The sequence below is a fragment of the Cadophora gregata genome (genome assembly GCF_030347475.1).
Source record: "Cadophora gregata isolate MNR1 chromosome Unknown scaffold_3, whole genome shotgun sequence".
In the NCBI taxonomy this organism is placed as follows: Eukaryota; Fungi; Ascomycota; class Leotiomycetes; order Helotiales; family Ploettnerulaceae; genus Cadophora; species Cadophora gregata.
The window spans coordinates 1,687,827-1,712,783 of NW_026695926.1; the positions used below are offsets into that span (position 1 = coordinate 1,687,827).

At 41.3% G+C, this 24,957-nt stretch overlaps 4 protein-coding genes across 4 annotated transcripts; all 4 read left to right on the forward strand.

Annotated features, from left to right (window-relative positions):
- Positions 1–1,092: 1,092 nt before the first annotated feature.
- Positions 1,093–1,795, forward strand: ONS95_009096 (uncharacterized protein; the record flags this gene model as incomplete). The annotated part of the gene is made up of 2 exons (XM_058502666.1): positions 1,093–1,181; positions 1,327–1,795. 2 exons carry the CDS (start codon positions 1,093–1,095, stop codon positions 1,793–1,795), a joined length of 558 nt encoding a protein of 185 aa, XP_058361595.1.
- Positions 1,796–1,932: 137 nt separating this feature from the next.
- On the forward strand, positions 1,933–3,018 carry ONS95_009097 (uncharacterized protein; the record flags this gene model as incomplete). The annotated part of the gene is made up of 1 exon (XM_058502667.1): positions 1,933–3,018. The coding sequence occupies one exon, from the start codon at positions 1,933–1,935 to the stop codon at positions 3,016–3,018; it is 1,086 nt and encodes a 361-aa protein (XP_058361596.1).
- Positions 3,019–11,383: 8,365 nt separating this feature from the next.
- Positions 11,384–11,983, forward strand: ONS95_009098 (uncharacterized protein; the record flags this gene model as incomplete). Its single annotated transcript, XM_058502668.1, has 1 exon — positions 11,384–11,983. One exon carries the CDS (start codon positions 11,384–11,386, stop codon positions 11,981–11,983), a length of 600 nt encoding a protein of 199 aa, XP_058361597.1.
- An 11,540-nt stretch (positions 11,984–23,523) lies between these two features.
- On the forward strand, positions 23,524–24,390 carry ONS95_009099 (uncharacterized protein; the record flags this gene model as incomplete). Its single annotated transcript, XM_058502669.1, has 3 exons — positions 23,524–23,627; positions 23,706–24,005; positions 24,258–24,390. The coding sequence occupies 3 exons, from the start codon at positions 23,524–23,526 to the stop codon at positions 24,388–24,390; spliced, it is 537 nt and encodes a 178-aa protein (XP_058361598.1).
- Between the last annotated feature and the right edge of the window lie 567 nt (positions 24,391–24,957).

Below are 24,957 nucleotides of genomic sequence, written 5' to 3' on the forward strand. Positions count from 1 at the left end.
AAGAGACAGAATAAAGATGACAGAAGATCTGCAAAGGTGTCTCTGTCTTCGATCACTTCATGCATCCATGACTATAATTCCTGTGAGACTTTCCACGAGGAGATTGGCGACGACTCCAGCCGAAGGCGAGTATAGATTATGCGCAGTGAAGATTCAAACCAACTGGAGAACAAGAATTGCAATTTCAAATACCAGTGCTCACGGCAGCAATGGCGATGCAAACCTTCTTGTGCCGAATCTCGAAACCTCAACAGGCTCTTCTATAATTCCTCCCTGTCCAAGCCTCAATCGAGCATCCATCGATCGGCACAGAGCCATCGGTAGATAATGCCGATCGCTTTTAGGTGTCAAGCTTTCGGCAGGGAAAATGTAAAGGCAATCAGGCCAGCAGTAGAAACATCTGCAGGACCCAGCCCTAAGGACGTCTTCTAGAAAACCAACATCTGCATTCGCACTCGTAGGAAACAGGACAAGCACTCACAAGGTTGACTTTAGTGCAGAGAGCCTCGTGGTCGGGCTCCGCCTAGAACAACGGGAACGCGATTCCAGGCACGGCGATCTAATCTGACATCTGCCCTGAAGTTTTCTGACTCTCACCCGCCCTCGCCACGCCTCATCCCCACCACCACATCTGAGCCGGTAAGCGAGAGAGCACCCAAACCCAAAACAGTCCGCATCGAAGTCATATTGTACGAGACAAGTCGTGATTATCGATGCCTGGCTGGTGCATCAGATCTTTTGGCTGCTGCCTGAGTTTCTTTTTCTCTTGACAAAAGGTCTGAGGTGCGGGTGTTTTGCTGATGTAAGATACCAAAATAATCAAGGGTCCTTGATGATAGACTTCGTCGCTTCTCATTGGTTGAGGTATACGATTTTTCGAAGGACCAGATATAGCCTCACAAGCGCTTGAAGACGGCGCTGGAGTCCTGGATTGTATTGAGACACATATAGTAGACGCGGGAAAGTATTGGAAAGCTGTCGTGTTTGAAGCCGTGTCGGTACTTGTCGTTCGTTCCTTCATCCGTAACTTGGTATACGTGGAGTCTAGATGAGCATCTCTTTCCTTTGTCGATTCTTGAATGCGGATGGAAAATGAACTCTTCCACGGCTCAGAACCCTTCGGGTACCAAGAAGCCCCGGGCATCAAAGCCGAAAGTAAAGTCGGGGTGTAAAACATGCAAGTGAGTTTTCATTGGTCGAGCTTTACGAACCTGCAGGCATGTAATGCCACTCTCCTCCTTCCTTCCAGACCAGAACTCCTCGTTTCTTTCTTATCTTTTGAATCAAGTCTTGCTTCATAGGAGCTACTTTACTGACTTGTTCCAGAGCTCGACGAGTGAAATGTGACGAGAAAAAGCCAGCATGCGACAGATGCGCGAACTTTGGACGGATATGCGGTGGATACCCATCCGCGGAGGACCCACCTCCACCCAAAGATCCGAGTCCACCTGTCATTCGAAAGCTCTTATCCAAACCTGTGGAAGCTACATCTTCGTCGACGCCTTCACTCGCTCAAGATGTTGCCTTTTCTCCACCTCCGCCAATCGGCACTTTTGTACAACCTCTACCAGCTGGTGTGGCAATCCAGGGTGAAAGGTGCTACCAGTACTTTTGCCACTTTCGAGATGTGACTTCTTTCGAGTTCTCGAGTGGCTTCGATCAAAGCCTATGGCGGTCGTTGGTCCTGCAGGCATGCGATAACTTTGCAATTGGGAAGCTGGTGGTTGCCACAGCCGCTCTAAGTATGTTTGTGAAAGAACCTCCACAACAGACGAGCGAACTGCATCTGGAATAGCGTTGCAGCGGTATGGTGAAGCACTGAAAGGGATCAGGGAGACAGTCGCGACTGGACAAGATTCAACAAGAGTCGCATTGATCAGCGCTCTCCTCATTTTCTGCTTTGAAAGTCTACATGGAGACTTGGGACGAGCCATGACGCATATCCAGAGCGCTATTGAGATGATACTCAAGCAGCTCTCGACGTTACCACAGCAGCGCTATTTCCCTCGAGTCGGATTTGCAGCAAAGCAACCTGATGCAGTAGTCGACTACGAGCTTTTGGCGGCATTCATGCGTCTCGATCGGCCATCGCTGGCATTGATGAGCAGCCGACGAGGATATCCTCCTCTTGCAGCCAATCGCATCTTCACCTTGTTATTCTCTGCAGAGCAACTCGATATCCCAGTCAGCTTCGCGACCATTTCCGAAGCGAGATCTTATTTGGAGGACATACAATGGAGGATATTATCCAACAACCACACACCAGACTCTATTTCGGCATTGTGGGATGACAGTGAAGCACAGTCTATCTTTCCAGACTTCGAATCTGTGCCGTGGCAATTGAAAAAATGGTACCAAGCAACAGACATTGTAGGATCTTCGTCGCACCTGGTATATCGACTTGCGCAGTGGCACGACGCATTCCAGCCACTACTAAACTATGCCATGAGTCCAGCAGGGGACTCGATCTTCGTTCCGGCAACGATATTGCATGTCCAGGCGATGGCCGCTGACTTGACGATCAGTGGATTCGCGCCACACTCAGGATCGCATCTACGAGCGGATTCGTTCTCGAGCACGCGTTCATCATCGATGTCGGAACACCAGTCTTCATTTTCAATGGCTGGCCCTTCGGCACTAGCCGTACCAGATACGACATCCGGCCGACGCTCATCGTCCGGCCGGTCGTCGACATCCTTTATCGCTGAGAGTTCGACGCCTTTCCCAAATGTCCATGCAATCTTGAAATTCTGCAGGAGGATGATGTCACATCCAAGTTTCTTCAAGGGATTCGTGTTCGATGCGGGGGTCATACCACCGCTCCTGAAGATTGTACTCCTATGTCCCGATCGTGCACTGAAGAAAGAAGCTATCGATGTTCTGAGGTCTATCGCACCAAGACGGGAAGGAATGTGGGATAGTAGAATTTGCGCAGATGCTGGTGAAAAGTGTATAGCAATGGAAGAAACAAGTCAAGGACTAGACATGATCGACCCATTCCTCCTTGATGGAGTATGATGGAAAAAAGGATCATAGAGTGTACTTGATACCAGTATGGTGATTGATGTATGACAATAGCTTGGGTGAGGAGTTTGGAGTAGATGTAGACACTTGCATCTGTTTCGATCTGTTTGGTGGTACTCGACTGGATCGAGGTCGCATAGCGCGACATCATGGAGAAGAAAAAGAAAACAGAACACAAGAACCAACGAGGTCTGTGATGGATAACAGGGGATGAAGTTAGAAGGCGCAGGCGGGTACTGCTTCTAGCTCATCAGCAATAAGCAAATACGATATCATAAGATAAGCAGCACTTGCTATGATTATCCGTCTTGCTTTGCATGCCAAAAGTTCCATCAAAACAGCTTGACACATATTTTTAGCGTCGGTTTCATGGCAAGCCTCTCCAAGCCTGCAAGCAAGACATACTGTTACTCTTAAAGGAATATTGCAGGATCATCAACATTGTGACACACCACTGTGTCGATGCCTCGTGTATCCGTACGGCCATGTGAGATCTGCCAGCCTCGGTAGCACGCAGGTCAAGGGCGTGCTACCTGTTGCTACAAAAGGTGTCGTGCTTTTGAGGCGCGGGCTGGGATAGTCACAGGAATTAAGTTGACTGGTTCCCACGAGTCTCCAACGACGAGAATCTCTTAACTGGAGGACATTCGCGGTATTCTCGATTGTAGCCCTGACGGCTATTGTATACATGAGCTATGGGGAACAGATAAGGGAGAGATGTGATGGAGAAGTCGGGTACGTAGGTAGTCGTGGTTGACCTTGGCTTGCACGTGCCGTACTAACCTTAATCGTCGGCGTAGCCCCCCCAGAGACCCCACCTACCTACCAACCCCCCCTCTAGTAGTCGGTGGAAATAGTTAGTCATTTGGAAATAGTTAGTCGTTTTCACGTGATATCTCGTATCACTAAAATATAACTTAATAGAAATCTACTTAAATTAATAGCTAATTAAGGCTATATTATACTAAAGATCATTAGAAATATATAGGATTATAAATTAACAGTCGGTAGTCTAGAGACGAGTATACCTCCCGCGGAATTATAGTATAATCTGCCTTTACCTATAGAGCCTCCCTCTTACTCTATAAAGCTAACTCCTATGTAATATATAAATCTCTATTAACTGAAGCTTACTAAATATCGTCGTTATTGTTATCGTTGCTATTAAGAGGTAAAATAAACGCTAAGAGGTTGTTATTAAATTATAAGTCAACTGGAGCTTTCTCTATAGGAGTAGCTCTTTTAGTTATAAGCTACTCTTTATAAAAGACGATATACGAATCTCTCTCTTTATTTAACTTAACGATATTTAGCTTAATCTTCTTCTAGTCTTTTAAATATCATAGGTTTTAAAGCTTTTATTCTATAATTCTAATAGCGGTATTACACTTCTTAATTTTATTACTCTTAACCTTGTTCTAATAATACTATACGCGCTAGCGATCTACCTCTTCCTTAAACCTCTTTTTCTTCTTTTATATAAAGCCTGAAGTTATATCTATAGCTCTACTACTAGTCTTAATTCTCTTATTACTATAAGCTATAAATTTAAGTTTCTGTTTATTAAGTTTAGCGATTTCAGCTTATATAGTTATATATTCGTGAGCTACGACTACGCTAGTGTATATAATCCTCTATCAGCAAATATATTTGGCTCCATATGGTGGCCGTCTGACCGCCGCCGGCGCCTTTTCGGCTATTTCAGCTAAAGTTGCATATCGATTAATTTAACAGCTAGCGACCCCTAAAGCGGTATATACTAATTTAAATTGACGACGTAGGCGCCTAAGGCGACTAAGGCGCTATAGGTGCTTATAAGCCTAATTAGAACTAGCGTATAAAATAAAAGTGGGTTCGATTTTTTATTTATTATATAAGATATATTAGTAAGCTTAGAAAGCTTAATAATACTAATCCTAAGGATATTAAAAGTACTTATAAAGGTATACCTTATAAGGGGGTATTATTAGGCTTATATCGCCCGATTAGGCAAGGCGGCGACTCACCTCTGCATAGAATTTACCCGAATCGAATTATAAGCTTATTAGCGATTTTTTAGCGTGGATATTCATAGCGTTAAAGGCTTAGCGAGACTAGTTTTAAGGACGTGCGTAGAAAGTATAGGTCTTTTTAAATTCTCGGTTAAAATCCACGCTAGTCTAACTGTTTTTAGTTAGTTTAAAATCTAAAAATAAACTTAACTTTTAATTTTTAATTCTAATTAAAAATATTATATCTTTCCTAATTAGGTCTAGCTTATATATAAAAGTGGGTCTTATAAAAGGCGCCTAGGGCGTATAAGGCGGCCTTTTATTATTTAAGGCCGACGTACGACGGCCTCTTATATTTTAAGGCGTCTTAAGCGTAAAAAGCGACTATTCAGTGAAAACAGCGAAAATGGCGGGTGGCACGTGCACCCGGCGTCAGAATTTTTTACTGATGTCCTTATAGTATTAAAAGATGTCGTACAGTAGTGGAGCAGGCTTTCATGTAGTAGAGGGCTCACTCGATCAAGTGGAAGTTATAGTATCAAAAGATGTATTCAAAAGAGCGTTACCCCCTAGAATCAGGGGCTGAGAGCATGCTATATATACATGGCATGCTTACCAAGCATACACTAAACCTAGGACAGGCTCACACAGCGCTGGTGTTCGACAAAAGAATTAGTATAAATAGCCTTAGAAGGACTACTTAATATAGTATCTATAAGAGGTTATATCTTCTTTTACTAGTAATATAATATATTTATAGTCTCGCGGAAAGTTTCTAGTATCTTTAGTAGCTCTCCTTACGTAAGAGGAAGTATAGTCTCCTGAACTAGAGAAGAGGTTTTATTATCTAGTAAAATATATAGCTCTTCAGTTACGATCTATAGCTTATTAGGAATCGATAGAATACTATAGACCTATTAAAATATAAGTAAAATATACTATAATAAATAGATAGTTCCTTACTCTTATCTTATTCTTAAGTTTCACCTCGTCTATAGGCTATAACCTGGAATTAATAAAGCTAGCTTTAATATTTACTAGAGTAAAGGTTTATACTTATATTTCAGGTAAGTCGAATAGGAAATCTTTAATTAAATAGATAATCTCACTTAATTGTATAGCTTTTTATATAGCTTTAATATGCTAGTACTTATAGAGTTGAAATAGCCTGATATTAAGAGGTTATATAATATATTTTATATAAGGTAGAAAGGTATATAGCGTGATATTATATTTAAAGCACTTAATTCTAAAGTTATTAGAATTATAAGATATATGACTATCTATTAAAAGAAGAGTTTCTAAGCCCTTAGGCTGAATTTTAGCGTGCTAAATAAAATAGTCTAGCTATTCTAAAGTAATCTCTTTATTAGTATAACTAGTGTTAAAGACTCTAATTCTCTTGTTACTTTTTTAGTTAGAATTGAACTACTTCTCTATATACTCCTGACTTTTAATAATAATATAAGGAGGAATCTTACGCCTATTAGTATTGTAAAGAAGTGAGGTAGTGCCGTTAAAGTGCATAGTAAGCAAGGATATAGAGGACTACTAATTAAGCAGGTAGTAAGAGTAAGAGAGAGAAGATAATATATTTATTACGCGCTATCGCGCCTATCTATATAACCTTATAGAACAGGCTAACTATCTTCTGACCTAGAACTATATTACCTTACTATATATGTCCCCCCTTAACTAAGCAGTCGCCCCCTGACTATATCCCCTGATATATCATATAAATAAAAGAAATATATAGATACTCCTTCTAACTATCTACCTCTATTATATCACTTACACCCGCCGCTAAGCACTCCTCGGCCTTCTTTATAAATAACAGACCCTTCTTTAACGCGATCTCTATTACTTCCTTACTTAGCTAGTTAGCGTCGGCCTCTACCTCTTTTATTAGAACGCCTATAGCCTTTAATACTTCCTTTAGGTAGTAAAAGGACTTCTCTCTAAACACCTCCTTCTCTACTCTTCTCACTATCTTAAAAGCCTTTATAACTACAACTAGTGCTTTAGCTCTCTACCTATTAATAAAGCTATAAGCTACTACTTGATCCCCTCTTAACAGAACGTTTCTCTGAGCTATTACTACTAGCGAACTCTATTATTATTATATAACTAAAGTATTAGATAGAGCACCTAACCCGGAAAACTTAACTATAGCAGTGAACTGAAAGGGAATAGCTCTATACTAATTTATAAGGCCTAATAAAGTAGCTAAGGGTATAGTGAAATCTTAATAGGAGTTAGCTAGATCTCTCTAACTTCCCCCTTCTATAACCTCTAAGGTTTTCTTATCGTCCTAAATTATAACAAACTATAGTAAGATAGTCCGATGAACCTTCATCGCAGGCCTAGTTAACCCGTGTAAGATCTTTAGTAGCGTAATCTATATATCTCTAGGGCTATAAGGAGTCCTAACCTAATCTACTCTTAGGACCTCTATATCCTCTTAAGTAAACGTTTAGTCTATAATTCAGTAAATATAGTAGTTAGTATCCTATCCTTACTCGCGAATACACGCCTACTACTCGCCTAGCTTATATTATATCCCCGGATAGTAGAAAGTATAATTATCCTTATCCTCCTAATCTAGCGAGATACTACCTTAAATTATAGTAGCCCCTTGATTAATAGTAAGTATTATAGTGGGGTAGTGTAGTTCTGGGTCGGAAGATAGTTAGCCTATTCTATAAGGTTATATAAATAGGCGCGATAGTATATAATAAATATATTATCTTCTCTCTCCTACTCTTACTACTTATTTAATTAGTAGTCCTCTACGTCCTTACTTACTATACACTTTAATAGTACTACCTTACCTCTTTATATTAGTGAATTACGCAGGGGACTAGAAGTAAAGTAGAAGAATAGTTAGGATATAGCTAAGCTAGTAATAAAGGTAAGAGTTAGAATTTTATCACTTAGTAACTTAGTTATAATAATAAATAGATATATAGGAAATAGCTAGAAAAAAGGGGCTTAGGGAGCCCCTATTCAGCGGATAGGATATTAGGAAACAGCGGAATATAAGTAGAGAGAGCTAAGAAGGCACGAAAGGGAAAGTTATTATAATAGGCTTAGAAGATAAGGTTACTATAGTAATAGAGAAAGTTTATATAAGGAAAACGAGTAGGGAATAGATAAATACGAAAAGAAAGTAAGTCTAATATAAAAAAGGGGCCTAAAGTAGAGTAAAAAAGGGATATAAGGAAAAAGGGTTAAGGAGGTTAGAGTAGTTAAAGGAGCTAAGTCTAGAGGTTATAAAGAGTATAATCGCTATACTCTTACTAGTAACTCTAATACTTTTAACTCTAGTAATATTAAGTATACTATACCTTATAAGCGGGCACTAAAGGTTTAAATCGTTTACTAAATTCCCTGATATAACTGTATTTCTAAGAGATCCTAAGAACTAGAGAATACTAAGTACGAAGGAAAGTAATATAGTAGAATATATTTAAGTCCGGGAGGAAAGCTATTAAGAATCAAGGACTACAAATTCTAAGATAATAGAAGTTAGGTATATTTTAGTTATACTAGCCCTAGGTATACTAAGCGCGCTATACTTTAAGGGAGCTAATATTACGAAGTTCTTAGAATAGTATACTAATTAGTGCGATAACGCCTAATTAAAGGATATAAACTGAATTAAATAGCTTCCCTGATATTATAATCTTACTATTAGTCAGTATATTAAGACGCTACTAGAGTAGATAAGTAAGAATTAGGAAGAGCTAGTAGTCTCTCTTTTAAAAGAGTATAAGGATTAGGATACTTTTTAATAAATAAACTCCCGATTATTCCTTAAGGCTCTAAAGTTAAAACCGCGAACTACAGAAAGCGATATAAAGTAGTTTATTTAATAATTCACTGTAATATCAGCTACCTTAGTAAAAAGGGGCTAGTTAGAAAATTATACTTAAGGAATATAGTTCTTAAACGGGCTACTAGGGGATATTTATAAGAAGGTAATACGTAAGAATAAGGTTAATATTAATAAGCTAGGTATAATTAAGTTTAACAACTTAGTTAAGATAGCTACTAAGATTTATACATCTAATAAGATAGTCTAAGAGTTTTCTAATAGTCGCGTGAAATAGGAGGGCTTTAGTGAATTAGTAGATTCGCTTAGCTAAGTACTTATTACCTCTAAGGCAGAGGGTTAGCTAGTTCCCCTTATTATTAGCCTAAAGACTATATCTATAGAAGTAGTAAAGGAGATAACCTAGGTATTTAACGTACTAGCGCTAGCTATAAGAGTATCACGGGCTTCATAAGTACTTAAGGGAAGATCGGGATTTAGCTCGCCTAGCAAAGGAAATCAGTTAAAAGCCTACTTAGTAGGACTTAGTAGTTAAGTTAATCTATCTAAACTATCGCAGGGGACTTACTCGAGCTAACCCTGGCGTCCGAATAACTCGCTAATTAGAGTATATATAATAAGTACTTATAGGGATCGCTAGAACTAATATTTCTACTATTTAGAAAATAAGTATTTCTGTAGAGATTACTTATTTTTCCTAATAAATATAGAAAAGGGGCTTATATACAACTATTAGGGCTAGATATATTATAGACGCGCGGGTAGCGGGGGGCAGTTAGTCAAGTAGCGCAAGGGGGTCCTAGTAATAGAGGGTATATAAGCTAGTTAGAGGGGAACCTTAATATAAGGAACTAGTAAGGGATAAGCTAGGGGGAGTAGTTCGATAGTATAGCTAATATAAGTGCTATAGTACCCTATGAATAAGGCTAAACCCGCGAAGGTAATAGTAATAGGAGTAGTAACTTAGGATAAGTCAGATATTAAAGAAGATAAGAGGGACTAAGAAGCTATAAGAATATCAGGGGCTAGAAGTAAAAAACCGAAAAGCGGAAAAGATAATAAATAAGTAAACCCTAAGAAAGTGTTAAAAAAGCGAGTTAAGAAGGAAAAAGACTTAGTAGCTCTAAAAGTTCTACGACTTAGAAGGTAGAAGTAAAAGGATCTAATTAAAAGGGTATTAAAGGAGGGAGTATAGTAAGAAGAGATTATTAAAGAAATAGAAATAGATAAGGAGTAAACTAAGAAGTTAAAGAAAGTTAGTTTAAGAGTTACTAAGAAAGTAAAGTAGTACCTAGATATCCTAAAGTAAGGGGCGTAGTCTTTAGAGCTATTAAATAAAGTCCTAGATAATAAACTAAAGGGTATTACTAGTAAAGAAGTACTCGCGTACTCCGAGCTCTTATAGAAACTACTTTTTAAAAATATAGCTATAATAAAGTTACCTTAGACCTCCGAGAGAGAAGTTAGAAGTAATTAGACTAACTTAGTATTAATAAAATCAGTAAGGGTAAAGGAGATATTAGAGGACTCTTAAGTCTTAGTAATTAGGAGCCTGAAGGTCAGAGTCTAACTAAGCTCTCTGATTATAATAGCGCTTATTAATTACGGATTAGAGGCTAATCTAATAACTTCTATAATTACCTTAAAGGCTAAGCTCCTTATTTAACTTAACCTTAATCTTAGAATAATAAGCTACTTAGGAGAGCGGGAGAAGTTCAAAGGGTTATATAAGGGAGTCACTATAGAGATCAGAAGTGTCTTAATAATAGGGAGTTTTTTTACTTTAGCGTAGGCGGAGAATAATATAATCTTAGGATAACCTTTTATTATAATAAGTCTCTTATTATTTTCTTATAGCGGAAGTTATTAGTTTACTATAGTTATAAATAATAACTAAACTAAGCAGGTTATAATAAAAGTCACGGATTTAATAGGGTCTTATTGTAACGTTTCTAACTCGGTCGGTGTCGTGAGTACAGACTCGTCGGTTGGTATCAGCTATGAAGTAAGGTAACAAGACGCTCGATTCTCAATAGGAATTGAGACGTTACAAGCAGTGGTAAACTAGGTGTAAACTTGCTATTTGATTTGAGCACGAAGCTCTACTATCTAGGAAACTACCTACTCGTTATATAGAACTTCCGACTTCCTGTGCAAGCCGTGCAAGACGTCTTGCAGGGCGCGCAAGCCCGCAAGCCCGTCTAGCAAGCTAGCACATCACGTGACCCATGTCCACCGTGATCAACATAACTATTATTATGACAACGAGCGTGGAGTATGGTACTACTCGCTAATTCGTACCATTCTCTTGTTGGTGCCATTCTCTCAATGGTACCATCAACCCTTTGGTACCAAACACCGACTGGTGCCATCCACTTGGTAGTACCATCAGTATTATGGTGCCAACCCGTGACTTGTACCAAGACTGAGCCTGGTTCGTGACACTATCCCCCTTCCAGCCTAGCGTGTCCTCACGCTTAAGTATGCCTAAGGAAATATCGACGACTGCCCACGGCCGTCTTCTTCTTTCATCATGCCACCCGAACGCTCAACCAAAAGAGTCGATCATATTGCGCTTGGGCGACAGATTGAATTGAGTGGAAAAATCATGGCACCCTGTACCAGATGTGAAAATGCGAATTGCAAAGACTGTGTGTCGCCCCGCGATCCCAAACTGACTCGGTGTGGTCGATGTGCCCGTCTAAACAAGACATGCGATGTGCGTACCGTGAACCGCATGCCGACAGCGTTGGATTGGGAGTCCCTTGACTCCCAGATCGAGAAGTTGGATGCCGAGGAAGAGGAGGCGATGGCGAAAATCCTTCGTTTGAAGAAACAGAAACGTTTCCTCTACGAAAGGCGGCAGAAGATGATTGCTGCCGGGCTGAACTCAATGGAAGAGCTCGACGCTCTCGAAGCGTTGGAAAAGGAAGCTGAGGAGAAGCGGAAGGCGGAGGAGGCACAGAAAAGTGCTGAGTTGGCAGGCGCGGAACGTCCTAGTTCCGGCGACGTCGACCCCCCCTACGACCCGACGGTCGGCCTTCCCTTCGACCCTGAGGACCCGCTCTGGGCAGACCTGGGTTTCGTTGATGGAAACTGGCAAGCAGCTTCGGGCAGCGAAGGTTTGACCTAGGTTCCCAAGTGTTCTCGGATTGTGGGTAATCCTTCCATTTCACTAGGTATTTGATGATACCGTACTTGTACTGACAATCCAGCAGTTCCTCTACTTCGTATTCTTCAAGCGGATTGATGGGTTCTGCGATTGTTTTTGGGGCTGGTGGTGCGCCCGGTGGTGCTTTTTCCAATAAGGATATATGGAATACTGGGAATACCTTCTTCATCGTGTTCGGCAGTTGGAGTTCGTAATTCAAAGGTCCTTTGACTTGCTTGATCTTGAACGGTCCTAATTTCTTGTGGTCCAATTTGTCGCTTGGCCGCTGCGTGTTGATGTTTTTCCGTAAAAGATAAACCCTATCCCCCTCCTGTAGCGTTGGCTCCTGGCTACGCGTTTTGTTGTAGTAGTGTGCGTTTCTTTCTGCTACGAACTGGAGTTCCTGGGATAATTCCTTGTGTAGGTCCTGAATCTTCTGGACCTGGATGCGAGCCGCATCATTATCCTCAACCGTCAGGTTGGGTTCTCTGTATGCGACAGGTTCGTAACCGTAGTTGGCGAAGAATGGTGTTACGTTGGTTGTTTCCGTGGTCGAGCTGTTGTAGGCGAACTCTGCAAGTGGCAGCAGTCCTACCCAGTTATCTTGTTGGTAGTTGATGTAGCATCGCAAGTATGCTTCAACGACTTGGTTCATCCGTTCATTTCCTCCATTTGTCTGAGGGTGAAATGCTGTTGAGAGTTTTCGTTTGGTTCCGAGGAAACTCGTCAATGCCTTCCAGAATTTGGACGTAAACAGCTTGTCCCGGTCGGACACTATTTCTTCCGGTACTCCACGCTTGGAGACCACTTCTTTAAGGTATACCTGCGCTAGGTCCTCGGCCGTGAGCGTTGATTTGACTGGTACTAGGTTCATGTATTTGGTAAGTCTCTCCATGATGACCAGTATCATATCATAGCTAACTCCTGTGGCCGGGTCTTTGGACATGGGTAATGGTCCAATAAAATCCCATGATATCGATTTCCAAGGTTGTGGTGGTATGGGTACTGTGATCATCTGCCCATAAGGTGCGTGCCTGGTTGGCTTGTTCCTGATGCAGGCATCACAATTTCCAACTACCTCCTTGACTACTGCGCGAAGTCCCTCGCCCCAGTAGCATCGCGAAATCCTTAGGTACGTTCTTCGTACCCCTTGATGTCCGTGTGCGGGTAGTCCATGTTGTTCCTGAACATATTCCTTGGTCAGGCTGGGCGGGAGCCACAGCTTCCCATTTACTCGCACGTATCCTTTCTCAACCGTGGTGTGGTTGTTGGTCTTCAGGAGAGACCTTTCGAGCTCCTGAGCTTTCTTCAGTGTTTCTGCCCAGGGTCCCTTGAGTTCTAAGGCCGCTGCTTCTCGGATGTGGGGGACTAAGTCCCCATTGTCCAATTCCTTGAGCAAGGCGGTTTCATTGTAGATCTTGTCTCCTTCGTACCCTGGCAGCCTGCTCAGGGCGTCGGCTCTGGCGTTGTCTTTTCCTTGCACGTACTTGATTACAAGATCAAAAGAGGCAAGTTCCTCGGCCCACCTGGCCAACCGTCGATTGTCTAAGACCTTAGTGGTTGTGAAGGTTCGAAGATTCATATGGTCGGTGTGGACGATGATTGGATACTTGGCTCCTTGCAGATAGATCTTCCAATGTTTGCATGCTTTGACGATAGCCATGAGCTCCTTCTCGTATATGTTGTAATTTTGTTCGGCTGGGGACATTTTTTCGGAATAGTAGGCGACTGGGTGTAGTCGGCCTTCCTCGTCTCGCTGTAGGTGGGCTGCACCAGTACAGGTATCCGAAGCGTCGGTTTCGATTATGCTTTCCCTTTCCTCGTCGAAACTGTAAAGGATTGGTTCCTTGGTGAATTCCTTCTTGATTCGTTGGAAGGCTTCCTCGCACTGGCTAGTCCAGGTGAAAGAGACACCCTTCCTGGTCAGGTTGGTGAGCGGTTCGGCGATTTTGGAGTAGTTTCGGATGAACTGTCGACAAAAATTGGCAAATCCCAGTTGGGATTGCACATCCTTGACGTTCTTGGGTGACTCCCACTCTTTCACCGCTCTGACCTTTTCTGGGTCAATGCTCATCCGTCCTGGGTTTATGACATATCCCAGGAAGGTGACCTGCTTGACCGAGAATTCACACTTTGATAGTTTCAGTCTAGAATCTACCTTGTGTAGGGCTTCCATGACTTGTAGGACGTGTCCTTGGTGTTCCTCGATGGTTCTCGAGTAGACCAGGATATCGTCCAGGTAGCATATTGCGAATTTTCCGATGAAGTCCTTCAGAATCTCGTTATTCTGCCTTTGGCATGTGGCCGGTGCATTCGTAAGTCCGAATGGCATCACCGTGTGTTCCCACAAGCCTGAGGGTAGGATGAAAGCCGTCTTCCATTCGTGCCCTCTTTTGATTCGGATCAAATTAAACGCGTTACGTTGGTCCAATTTGGTGTATACCGTTGCTCTGGCCAGCCTGTCCCGCAGGTACTGAGCATTGGGCAAAGGATACACGTCCCTTATCGTCCCATTGTTGATCATGCGATAGTCGCCACAAGGTCTTCCCTTAGGATCCCCTGCTTTCTTGGCGACTAACATGTTGACCGCGCATGGTGATTTGGACTTCCGAATCCATCCTTTCTTCACTCCTTGTTCCCGCCATTCCTCAAGCGTCCTCGTGGTGGCGTAATTATGGTAGCGAAGCTTCTCTGCAATGGGTATGAACCCTTCTTTGAAGTTGATCTCGTGGTCCCAGGGTTGATGTTCAGGCAATGCCCTCATGTCCTGTGGATCCTCGAACATCTTTGCGTACTTCCTATAGGGTACGGGCAGCTGTTCCCGTACGTCATCCTTCTGTCTGGGATGACCTTCAGATTCCTTCTGGCTGGGAATCGGACTCTCTCGTGTAGAGTCAATCGGCGTCATCCTTAAGGAGGCGGCGCTAGCCTCCCTTTCGCCGGATAGTCAACTGCGGCGACAGTTGCATCTATCAAAAGTAAGCGTTCTTGCTTTCCAGTCGATGCTGGGGTTGTGGCTGTTCATCCACATGGTTCCGAGGACGATATCGTGTCGTCCAACTGGGACAACGTCGAACGATAAGTACTCCGTGTGACCATCAGGCATCTTCATTTCGATGCTCGCCGTTTTGTCTCGCACCCACCCGTCAACCCCTGCGTTTTTCCCATCCAATAGGGTGAGTCTGTAAGGGCGTGGGTTGCGTATAATGGGTATGTTCAGTTGTTCCACCAGTCGTGGGTGAATGAACCTTCCCATGGCTCCTGAGTCGATCAGGGCCTTAGCTGTATTCCCATTCAGCTCTACTTGGACCACTAGTTGGTCCATCTCTCCGGTGGCGGCGAGTTCGGGGTAATCGAGGTGATCGGGGTACTCCTGCGGTTTTACGGGTAAATCCCTTTGTTCCTCGACGATTTCTCCCGTTGTCTCGTCCATCCACTTCCTTAAGCCTTGGTTGTAACTGATGAGGGTGTACGGGACATCCTCCTCAAGGTTGACCTGGCTCTGTATGGGTTCCTCTCTCGTCCTCTGGAATCGGAGGGGTTCCCATACTTGCTGTCTTCGCTTCCAATACCGTTTTCCGCTAGTCGTTGCGGTCACGACCCACGTATCTTTGACTTCCAGATAGTCGTCTAGCTGGCCATATTCCCGAGGCTCGGGTTCTTCCACAAGGCTAGCCGTGTATCTTTTAGATCGTTGGTCTGTATACTCGGTGTTCTCTTGGAATACGATGATCTCGGCGTCTCGGTAGACAACGACGCAACTAAGGCCTCGCTCTGGGGCATCGTGAGTCCTTCGCTTTTCCGCTAGGTCTGGCTTATCTCCCACGTGCATCCAGACTCGTCGTTCTCCGTTGTGAGAGCGGAGGGCCCAATTTTCGTTGATGATGGGCAGCCGGTCTGCCCAGTGATCATTAGTCACCTGGCTTTCTTGTTGGGTGTCCAGGGATTCTATATCACTGATTCGCTGGTTTTCGAGGGATTCGGTCAGGACTTCCTCCCAACCGTCGTCCTCGCTGACTCGTTCGAGCACTGCCGCTTCGCGGCGCTCGGTCTTTCGTTCGGCCAAAGCGAATTGTCGTTTGTCTTTAGGAGGGGCTTTCCCTCCGTTCTTGTTCTGAGAGCAGTCCCTGGCGAGGTGGCCGGCCTTGCCACAGGTGTAGCACAAGCCCTTCTCTCGTCGTTTCTGCTTCTCAGCCTGGCCCTTGCCTCCTCTCTCGGCCCCATCCATTTCCATCGGGTCATGATGACTCCGTTTATTGTTGGGGTGGGGTTGGAAGTTTCCTCCTCTCTTCCCATGTCGTTCCGGGAACTGAGGCTTCCTGTATTGAGTAGGGGCAAAATACCCTCTTTTTTCCTTCTGTCGTTCCTGGATCCGTTCGTCGATGGTTGTAGCCGTTTTGATCATTTCCTCCAGGCTGTCGGGTTTGTCGGCCCTGGAGAGTTCGTCTTTGATATGGTCCTTTAGGCCCTTGTAGTACTGGGCTTTCAAACCACTATCCGTCCAGTCCAGTCGCATGGAGTGACGGTGGAACTCGGCAGTGTATTCGTGAACGGATCCTCGTTGGCGGATGCCAAGCAGGTGTTTCTCGGACTGTTCTTTCTCGTTGGGGTCTCCGAAGACTCCCTTGATAGCCGTGGTAAATCCTGCGACGGTGCGGAAGATGACGCGACTCTTCTCGGTCATGGTGGTGGAGCAAGCTCCGGTCACATGTCGGTTGAGAAGGTAGTCGCTGAGGGCTGGTTCGATCCAGTGTGCTGCAGTGTCGCGGAGGAACGAGGCGATCCACAAGACCTTGAGGGATTCGGCCTCGAACTTGTCTCCGTTGAAGGCTAGGTACATCTGGTACTGGAGTACGAACTGTCCTAGCTTGGATCGTTGACCATGGAAGGTATCCGGTAGGTTGACTCGGGGTGGAGTAACCTTGTCTTCCTTCTTACTGGTCTGGGAGCTTTCTCCCACGACGGATCCTTCCTTAGGGGCCATTGTGTCTTGCTGACGATACTTCAAGTGAGGTGCTCAAAGTGTAACGTTTCTAACTCGGTCGGTGTCGTGAGTACAGACTCGTCGGTTGGTATCAGCTATGAAGTAAGGTAACAAGACGCTCGATTCTCAATAGGAATTGAGACGTTACAAGCAGTGGTAAACTAGGTGTAAACTTGCTATTTGATTTGAGCACGAAGCTCTACTATCTAGGAAACTACCTACTCGTTATATAGAACTTCCGACTTCCTGTGCAAGCCGTGCAAGACGTCTTGCAGGGCGCGCAAGCCCGCAAGCCCGTCTAGCAAGCTAGCACATCACGTGACCCATGTCCACCGTGATCAACATAACTATTATTATGACAACGAGCGTGGAGTATGGTACTACTCGCTAATTCGTACCATTCTCTTGTTGGTGCCATTCTCTCAATGGTACCATCAACCCTTTGGTACCAAACACCGACTGGTGCCATCCACTTGGTAGTACCATCAGTATTATGGTGCCAACCCGTGACTTGTACCAAGACTGAGCCTGGTTCGTGACACTTATACTAAATCGGATATTTTCCTGGAAAACGCCTAGCTAGGGCTATAGTAGTAAGTAGTTCTAGTAATAGATCTACTAAGGGGAGGAGCGAGTTAACTAGTATATTTAACTCGCCTAGTAAGGGAAAGGTAAAAGTATTTTTAGTTACAGTATTTACTAAGCCTAATAAGGAAAAGGATAAGGATATAATTCTTTTAAGGAGTACGGATTTAGTTACGCTTTTATAAGTAAAAAGAGTTTTTTCTACTATTAGAGTTTAGGGTACTTATAAGAAGAAAGCTAATAAAGTTATTCTGATTCAGGAGGGAATTTCAGATAAGTTAAAGCTAAGGGGGAAGCTAGACTAGAAGTAGAGGCGATTAGAATAAGAGAGAGTTAAGAGGCCTATTAAATCACCTTATAAATTTAATAAGTAAATAACCCTGAAGTTCTTAGAGTTATTACGCGAGATAAAGTTAACGCCGGAAAGAATAAAGGAGATAATAATTAGAGGAGGATTATAGCTATAAGAATATAAGCTTTTAGAGGAAATACTATATAAGTATAAGGCTATAATAGTATTTAACTTCTCTGAATACAGAAAGATATATGAAGATATCTACTTACTATAGGAAATTCATATAGTTCCGTATAAAGCTTAGTAAGCGCCTGGATTCCTAGTACTAAAATATCTATATAAATACGTTAAGGATATACTTATAGAGAGGCTTAAAGCTAGTACCTTGGAATATAGCTATAGACTATATAGAAATCAGTAGTTTTTAGTTAAGAAAAAGAGTAGAGCGTATTAGATAGTAAATACTATAATAAAGTATAATATAGTAATAATTTAGGACGCTAACTTACTGCTTAATATTAAGGAAATATTAGAAGATTTTATAAGGTATATAATTACCTCTCTAATAGACTTCTTTTCCGGGTATAATTAGGTTACCTTATACCTAAATAGTAGAGACCTAACTACGTTCTAAATACTACTTAGTCTCCTCTGCTATACTACCTTAGTTTAAAAAGCAACTAATTCTATCGTATAATTTTATAGGGTTAGAAAAGTAATTCTAAAGGACTACGAGCTTAAGAGAGCTAGGATATTTATTAATAATATTCCTATCTTAGGCCCTTACTTAAAATATAATAATAAGGAGGTTAAGCTTAGTATTTAAAGATATATCTTAGAGTACTTTATTAATTTAGATATAGTCCTAGCTAATATAGAAAGAGTAGGGGCTACGATTAGCTCTAAGTCGTAGTTCAGAGTTAATAGCCTAAAGTTAGTAAGTTATATTTATACTATAGAAAGTAAGTTACTAGATAATAAAAAAGTGATAAAAATACTTAACTAGCGGGAATATTAAAATATAACTGAAGTTAGGGCGTTTCTTAGAGTCTATAGCTATTACTATATCTAGATTATTAATTACACTAGAAAAGCTAAGCTACTATACCTTTTACTCTAAAAGAAGGTAAAGTAGAAATTTAGGGATATTAAAAGGTTCGCGATAGATACGCTAAAGTTAGCTTTAATAATAGCCTTAGCGCTAGTAAGGCTAGATATCTCTAAAGGAAGTAGCGAAGTAATTCTAGTAGTAGATATAAGCTTATAGGGATAAGGGATAGTCTTAATATAGCTAGATTATAACTTTAAGCGTTATCCTATTAAGTATAATAGCGGAGTATAGATAGCTATAGAAAGAAACTATAATACTACTAAAAGGGAGTATCGCGGGGTTTTAAAGGTATTAAAGAAGGTTTATAAGGTCTTAATTAGCTACTACTTTATCCTAGAAATAGACGCTATAGTTCTAGTTACGTAGCTTAATTAAGGGGCGTCGGACTTACTTAGGGCTCTAGTTATAAGATAGATTACTTAGATACGCCTTTTTAATTTCAAAGTATATTATATACTAGGAACTAAATATACTATAGTAGATAAGCTATCTAAGTAGCTAGCTACTTAGAAGGAGTTAAATACTAAGGCTCTAGAAGAGGATATTAATAACTTCGTAGATACTTAGTTTAGCTAAGTTAAAGTTAGTATCTAGACTAAGAGAGCAACTCCTTACTTATAAGGGGTATAGAGTTTAGATTCTAAGCTTATTATAAAGTATCTTCTTATATTAAAGCAGCTAAGTAAGGTTAACCCTAAGGACTTCAGGGGATTTAAGTAGTAAGCCCTAAATTATATAGTTTAGAACAGAGTTCTATATTACTATACTAATAAAGGTCTTCCGATAAGAAGGGTTGTAGATAATAAAAAGAAGTAGTAAACAATCCTTAAATCCCTTTATAAGAATACAGGTTATAAAGAATAAGAGAGTACTTACTAGAAAGTTATAAAAAGGTATTTCTAAGATTTACTATACCTAGATATAAAAGCTTATATAGTAATATATAAAGCTTATTAACTTCAGGACTCTACTAGGATAAAGGAAGCGCTTTATCCTATATAGACTAGCGCTCTATAGACTAAAGTAGGAATAAATATAATATATTTACTACTAAAGTAAGGAAAGTACTACTTAGTTATAGCACGAGATAATTTATCCGGGTAAGTTAAAGCTAGAGCCCTAGTAAATACGACTTTAGTAGCTATTATAGATTTCCTTTAAGAAGATATAATATATTACTATAGGATCTTTAGAAAGCTAGTTATAAATAAGGGGCCGGAAAATAAGAAGTAAGTAAAAGAGCTCGCTCGGAAATATAAGATCTGAAGAGTAGTAGTATCAGCTTATTATACCCTAGCGAATAGAATAATAGAGTAAGATTATAAACCTATTATAGATACCTTAGTAAAGATAATAGATAAGGGGATAAGCGATTAAGTTAGAAATCTATATATAGTACTTTTAATAAACTACTATATAGTAAAAGGAATAACTAGGTATATACTATCTTAGATATAATATAAGTTAGAGGCGGTTCTACTAGTTAAAATAAGAGTCCTTACTTAAAGGGTTATAGATTAAAAGAATACTTAGATAGAGGTAGAGACTTTAGCTCTCTATATAAAGCAGATTTAGATCAGGGACGAAGATTTAAAAGAAGTAACTACGAAGTAGTATAAGATATAAGTAATAAGTAAGGATAGGTTTAATACTAATCGGCGGATTTATTAAGCGGAAATTAAAGTTAGTAATATTATTCTATTATATAATACTAAATAGGAAGTCGATATATCTTCTAAACTAAAGCTTAGCTACTAATAGCTTAGCTTATATAGGATTAATATAGTTATCACAGAGAAAGGAATATATATACTCTCGGAACTCTATAGTACTTAACTTAGTAGTATATTTTTAGAGAATTAACTTAAGGTCTTTTATAAAAGGGACTCTATCTAGGAACTAGTTAAAGTTAGTAAGAAGCTTAATAATTCCGAACCCGAAGATCTAAGTAAGAGGGAGAGTATAGTAGCTAGTAATATAAAGAGTAACTTAGGAAGTAATATCCTAAGTACTACGCTAGTAATAAGAAGGTAAGCTAGAGCAGAGAGAGACCTCTAAGAACTAGAGGAAAAGTAGGTAGTAATTCCGGAAAGTAAGTATATAGCTATTATAATTAGGCTACTAGGCCGCGGGATAATTTAACTCGCCCGGCGGGGGAAATAGGGTAATAGGAGTTCCTAAGGAGGCTAGGAATTTTAGGTAGGAGATATAAGTTATATTTACTTATTAGGTAAAAGAATAAGTAAAGTTAAATATTATTAAATCCTATCTATTAACTACTTATAATAATATTAAAGTTAAACTAGAAGAAAAGGAAATAAGTAGTATCGCGAGTAGTACTTAAAGTAGTTATTATATAAAGAAATCAAAGAAAATAATCGCCTTAAACACTAATTATATAACTAAATAAATCTATATAGATAATAAATATAGTAGTAGGAGAGACTTATCAGACTAGGGGGGCAGTATCCTTAGCTATTTTATTATTATTAGCGTCTATTTCTTTACTACCCTTACTATTACTATTATTATTAGTATTATAGCTAGCTAGGAGAGAAAAATACTTACTTATAGTAGCCGGGTGAGCTAAGGAAGAACTACCTAGTACGCTACGCTTAGTAAGAATAGCCTTAGTAATAATTCGATAAATATATCCTTTAAAGCAGGTTATATAATAATATTTATTATTAATATCTTAGGCGAGGGCGCTACTAATATAACTAATATACTTAAGATTAAAGTATATCTAATAAGTAATAAGGTAGAACTAAGTATTAGCAGGGTTAGAAGTACTCTTATTACAGGGGTATTACTAAGGGTACTTATTAAGAAGTAACTTAATCTTAGGAGGATAGCTAGTAATAAAGGTAGAGGTAGTTATAATAGCCTTATAATAGGGGCAGGCTTAGTGTAATCTAGTAGTAGTTCCGGAAGTAGTCTTAGGAGCTTAACACTTAGTAGATCTCTTCTTCTTCTTCTTCTTAAAATAATTACTATTATCCTTATCCTTAATATTATTAATATTAGTATAAACCTTAGTATTTTTATCACTATTAATAGCCTTCTCTAGAGAGAGAGCGGTCTTAGAAGACTAAGTAACTTAGAATAAGATTTTCTTAGAGGTTATAAGAGTAGAGGTAGCGGTAATAGATACGGGTTTACGTTTAATAGTAGGGGTATTACTTTTATTAGAATTATCCTAATCTAGGGTATTATTTATATACTTATTAGTGTTCTTTGACTTCTTTATAAGAGAGGTCTCCTTCTTAATAAGCTTCTTCTTTTTAATAGTATTCTTAACACAGATAGCACTAGGGGTAGAAGGGTCTTTAGAAGATAAGCTAGGAGTCTTTATAAGTAAGTTAGTTAAGAGCTTGGACTTAATATACTTCTGTAATTCTTTCTTCTTATAGTTATTAAGAGAGTTATTACTACTAAACAAGTACTTATTATACTACTACTTATAACTATTATACTTGTTTGGAGTACTGTTGGAAATTGCGGGATTCCCGTCATGGGCCAAGAGAGAATTCGACCGCGCCGAGTATTGTCGTCTATCACCGTTGATAATATTACGGTAAAAGGTCCAAGCACTCCTGGACCGTCCGATCACGATTGTCCTCCAATTTTCTCTGCAAGGCCAGAGATATGGACAGACGTATCCAGCATAAGTGCTCACCTACGCATCCTCTAGGCTTGCGTTTGGATGATTGCTTTGCAGCAGTCGATAGCGCTATACGGACGTCCGTTGGTGCAAATTCCATCCAACATGTGCTGTCTCCTTTCCTGGTATTCCGCAGGCAGGATGAGCAGATCCCCATCTTCAAGAGAGAATCAGGCTGAGAACGAATATTTTTGAGTTCTATCCCCTCTTTCCTGCATGACTTCATCTGATTTTGAAACCACTATCTGAAGTTTTTGCGCTTTCTGTCTGCAGCTATTCGGGGATTGACCCCCACCTGCACTTCTTGATAGGACGACAGCATGGTGAGGGCCGTGGCTGCATACACTCTCGGTTCGTCTGGTGTGATATCTGGCCACCAGTGCGGCTCCCGATATCAGTGGCGTTTTTAGTGCACGGGAAACACCAGCCTGCCGCAGATCATCATACCTGATGTGGAAATGGTTCAGGACATAGTTCAAGCTTATGTACGCCTTTTGATATCGCTATCCATATTGTTTCAGGATCGACAGGAGACGGTATGGCTTCCGGCCTGTATCTGCCGAGGGTGTTTGTTGAGATTGGCCAGCTCAACCACGCAATGAACATCATTTTCCGCAACCAGGCATGTGAAAAGTATGATGCCGAAGAAAACTGGACCTTCCGATAGGATTGTGGGTCAAGTCTGCAGCAGCATCAACATGAATACAGACAATGATGAGCAAGAGGATTTCTAGTGCAAACCATACTCAGATTTGAGTTGGAGAACCATAAGATCCCCCAGGATTCCCAACTCTTCTGCTTCTCCTCCCTCCCTGCATCGAGTTTCAGTCCTGCGAGCATCACTGCTTGGTCCTTGAAGACAAGAACCTTCAGCCATACAGCCATGTATCTTCCAGTCGTTATCCTTGGTCTCCTCGGAGCCAGTACGCTCGCTAGCCCAATCATCGCAGAGACAGTAGAACTCACAGATTCGCCTGCAGTCCTGCTGTAAGCAAACCTCAATGCTTTCTCGAAGCAACCCTAACTGTTTTCTTCGTCAATGTGCTAACCGACTTCACTGTGTAGTGGTAGAGAGCCACATCACCCTCCCAAGTGGCCGCACAATCCTCCTAAATGTAAGACCAAGACTGTTTATGGCCCTTACACCCTGAAGGCTCCTGTCTTCGGCTTCGGGCAATCTGAGGAGTACTATGCCGAGAAAATCGAAGATTTGTTGGTAGTCACTGGTCATGGAAAGGATGGCGAGCCTCTCGACAGTGAAAACAAGAACGGCAAAGGTCATGACTACGTCGTTACCAAATGCATCACCTACAGCTGGACGACATCGACATGGTACCATACCATTCCCGGCCATCACCACCCAACGTGAGTCTATTTCTTTATTCTTGGCGTCGAAACCCCCAGTCAGCCAGGCTGGTGGTGGATAAATTGGGTAGATACCGGGCCATGTCGAGTTGCCGGTACGGCTATTTACTCGTCTCTCGGTTAGATGCCGAAGTATGTGGCGTCACTGTCAGACCAAGATGCCTCATCTAAACATACATACCTATTTCCTCGTAGGAGCGTTCAATTAGACCACCAGAAATCGGTGCTTGACCACGACTAACATTAATGCAGGAGCTGTGCTACAACGACCACTGTGCATCGTGGTCACCATGGCTTCCCAACAGGAATTCCTATTCTCCCTAAGCCAATCCCACATTTGGGTTGGCCAGGCATTCCAATCCCTACTAAGAAGAAGGGATGGTAAATATGACAGGATTTCTCGTTAGCAAAAACTTAGCAATTGGAGTACGGATCGGTATATCTAGACGGAATGGGTTACGTGTTGAACACCTCTTTTGTTGACTTCGAGAACTCTTCTTAATGTTTTCGATTTCTTTTCTCCCCTGGAAGGTTGGCCATAGGGATCCAAGCCTGATATGGTCAGCACTGGTCTGATGGCTTGCTGGCCGCTCGTCCCCTCATCAGCTTACACGGCTGGTGGGCGGTATTAGAACAACTTATCATTCTATGAACACAGCCTTCCCGGCGTCTATCTCCCAACCTCACGAGTGAATCTTCATCCATGTATGGACTTGTCATACGACAAGCGTTGTTATTTGCCTGTTCGGCTCCTCGGCGGAGTCCGTCTTATTAAATCCGTCTGTGCATATACGCTGCGAGCCGTCTCAGTGGAGGGAGACTCCCGCCAAGCAATGTAGTTTGTTTACTAGCGAGGATGCTAGCGTCTCTTACCTCTCAGCACTGGGTATCTTTCCACGACGGGGACGGCAGTGCTGGAATGTGTTTCATGTTTTACAGCGAAGAGACGCTT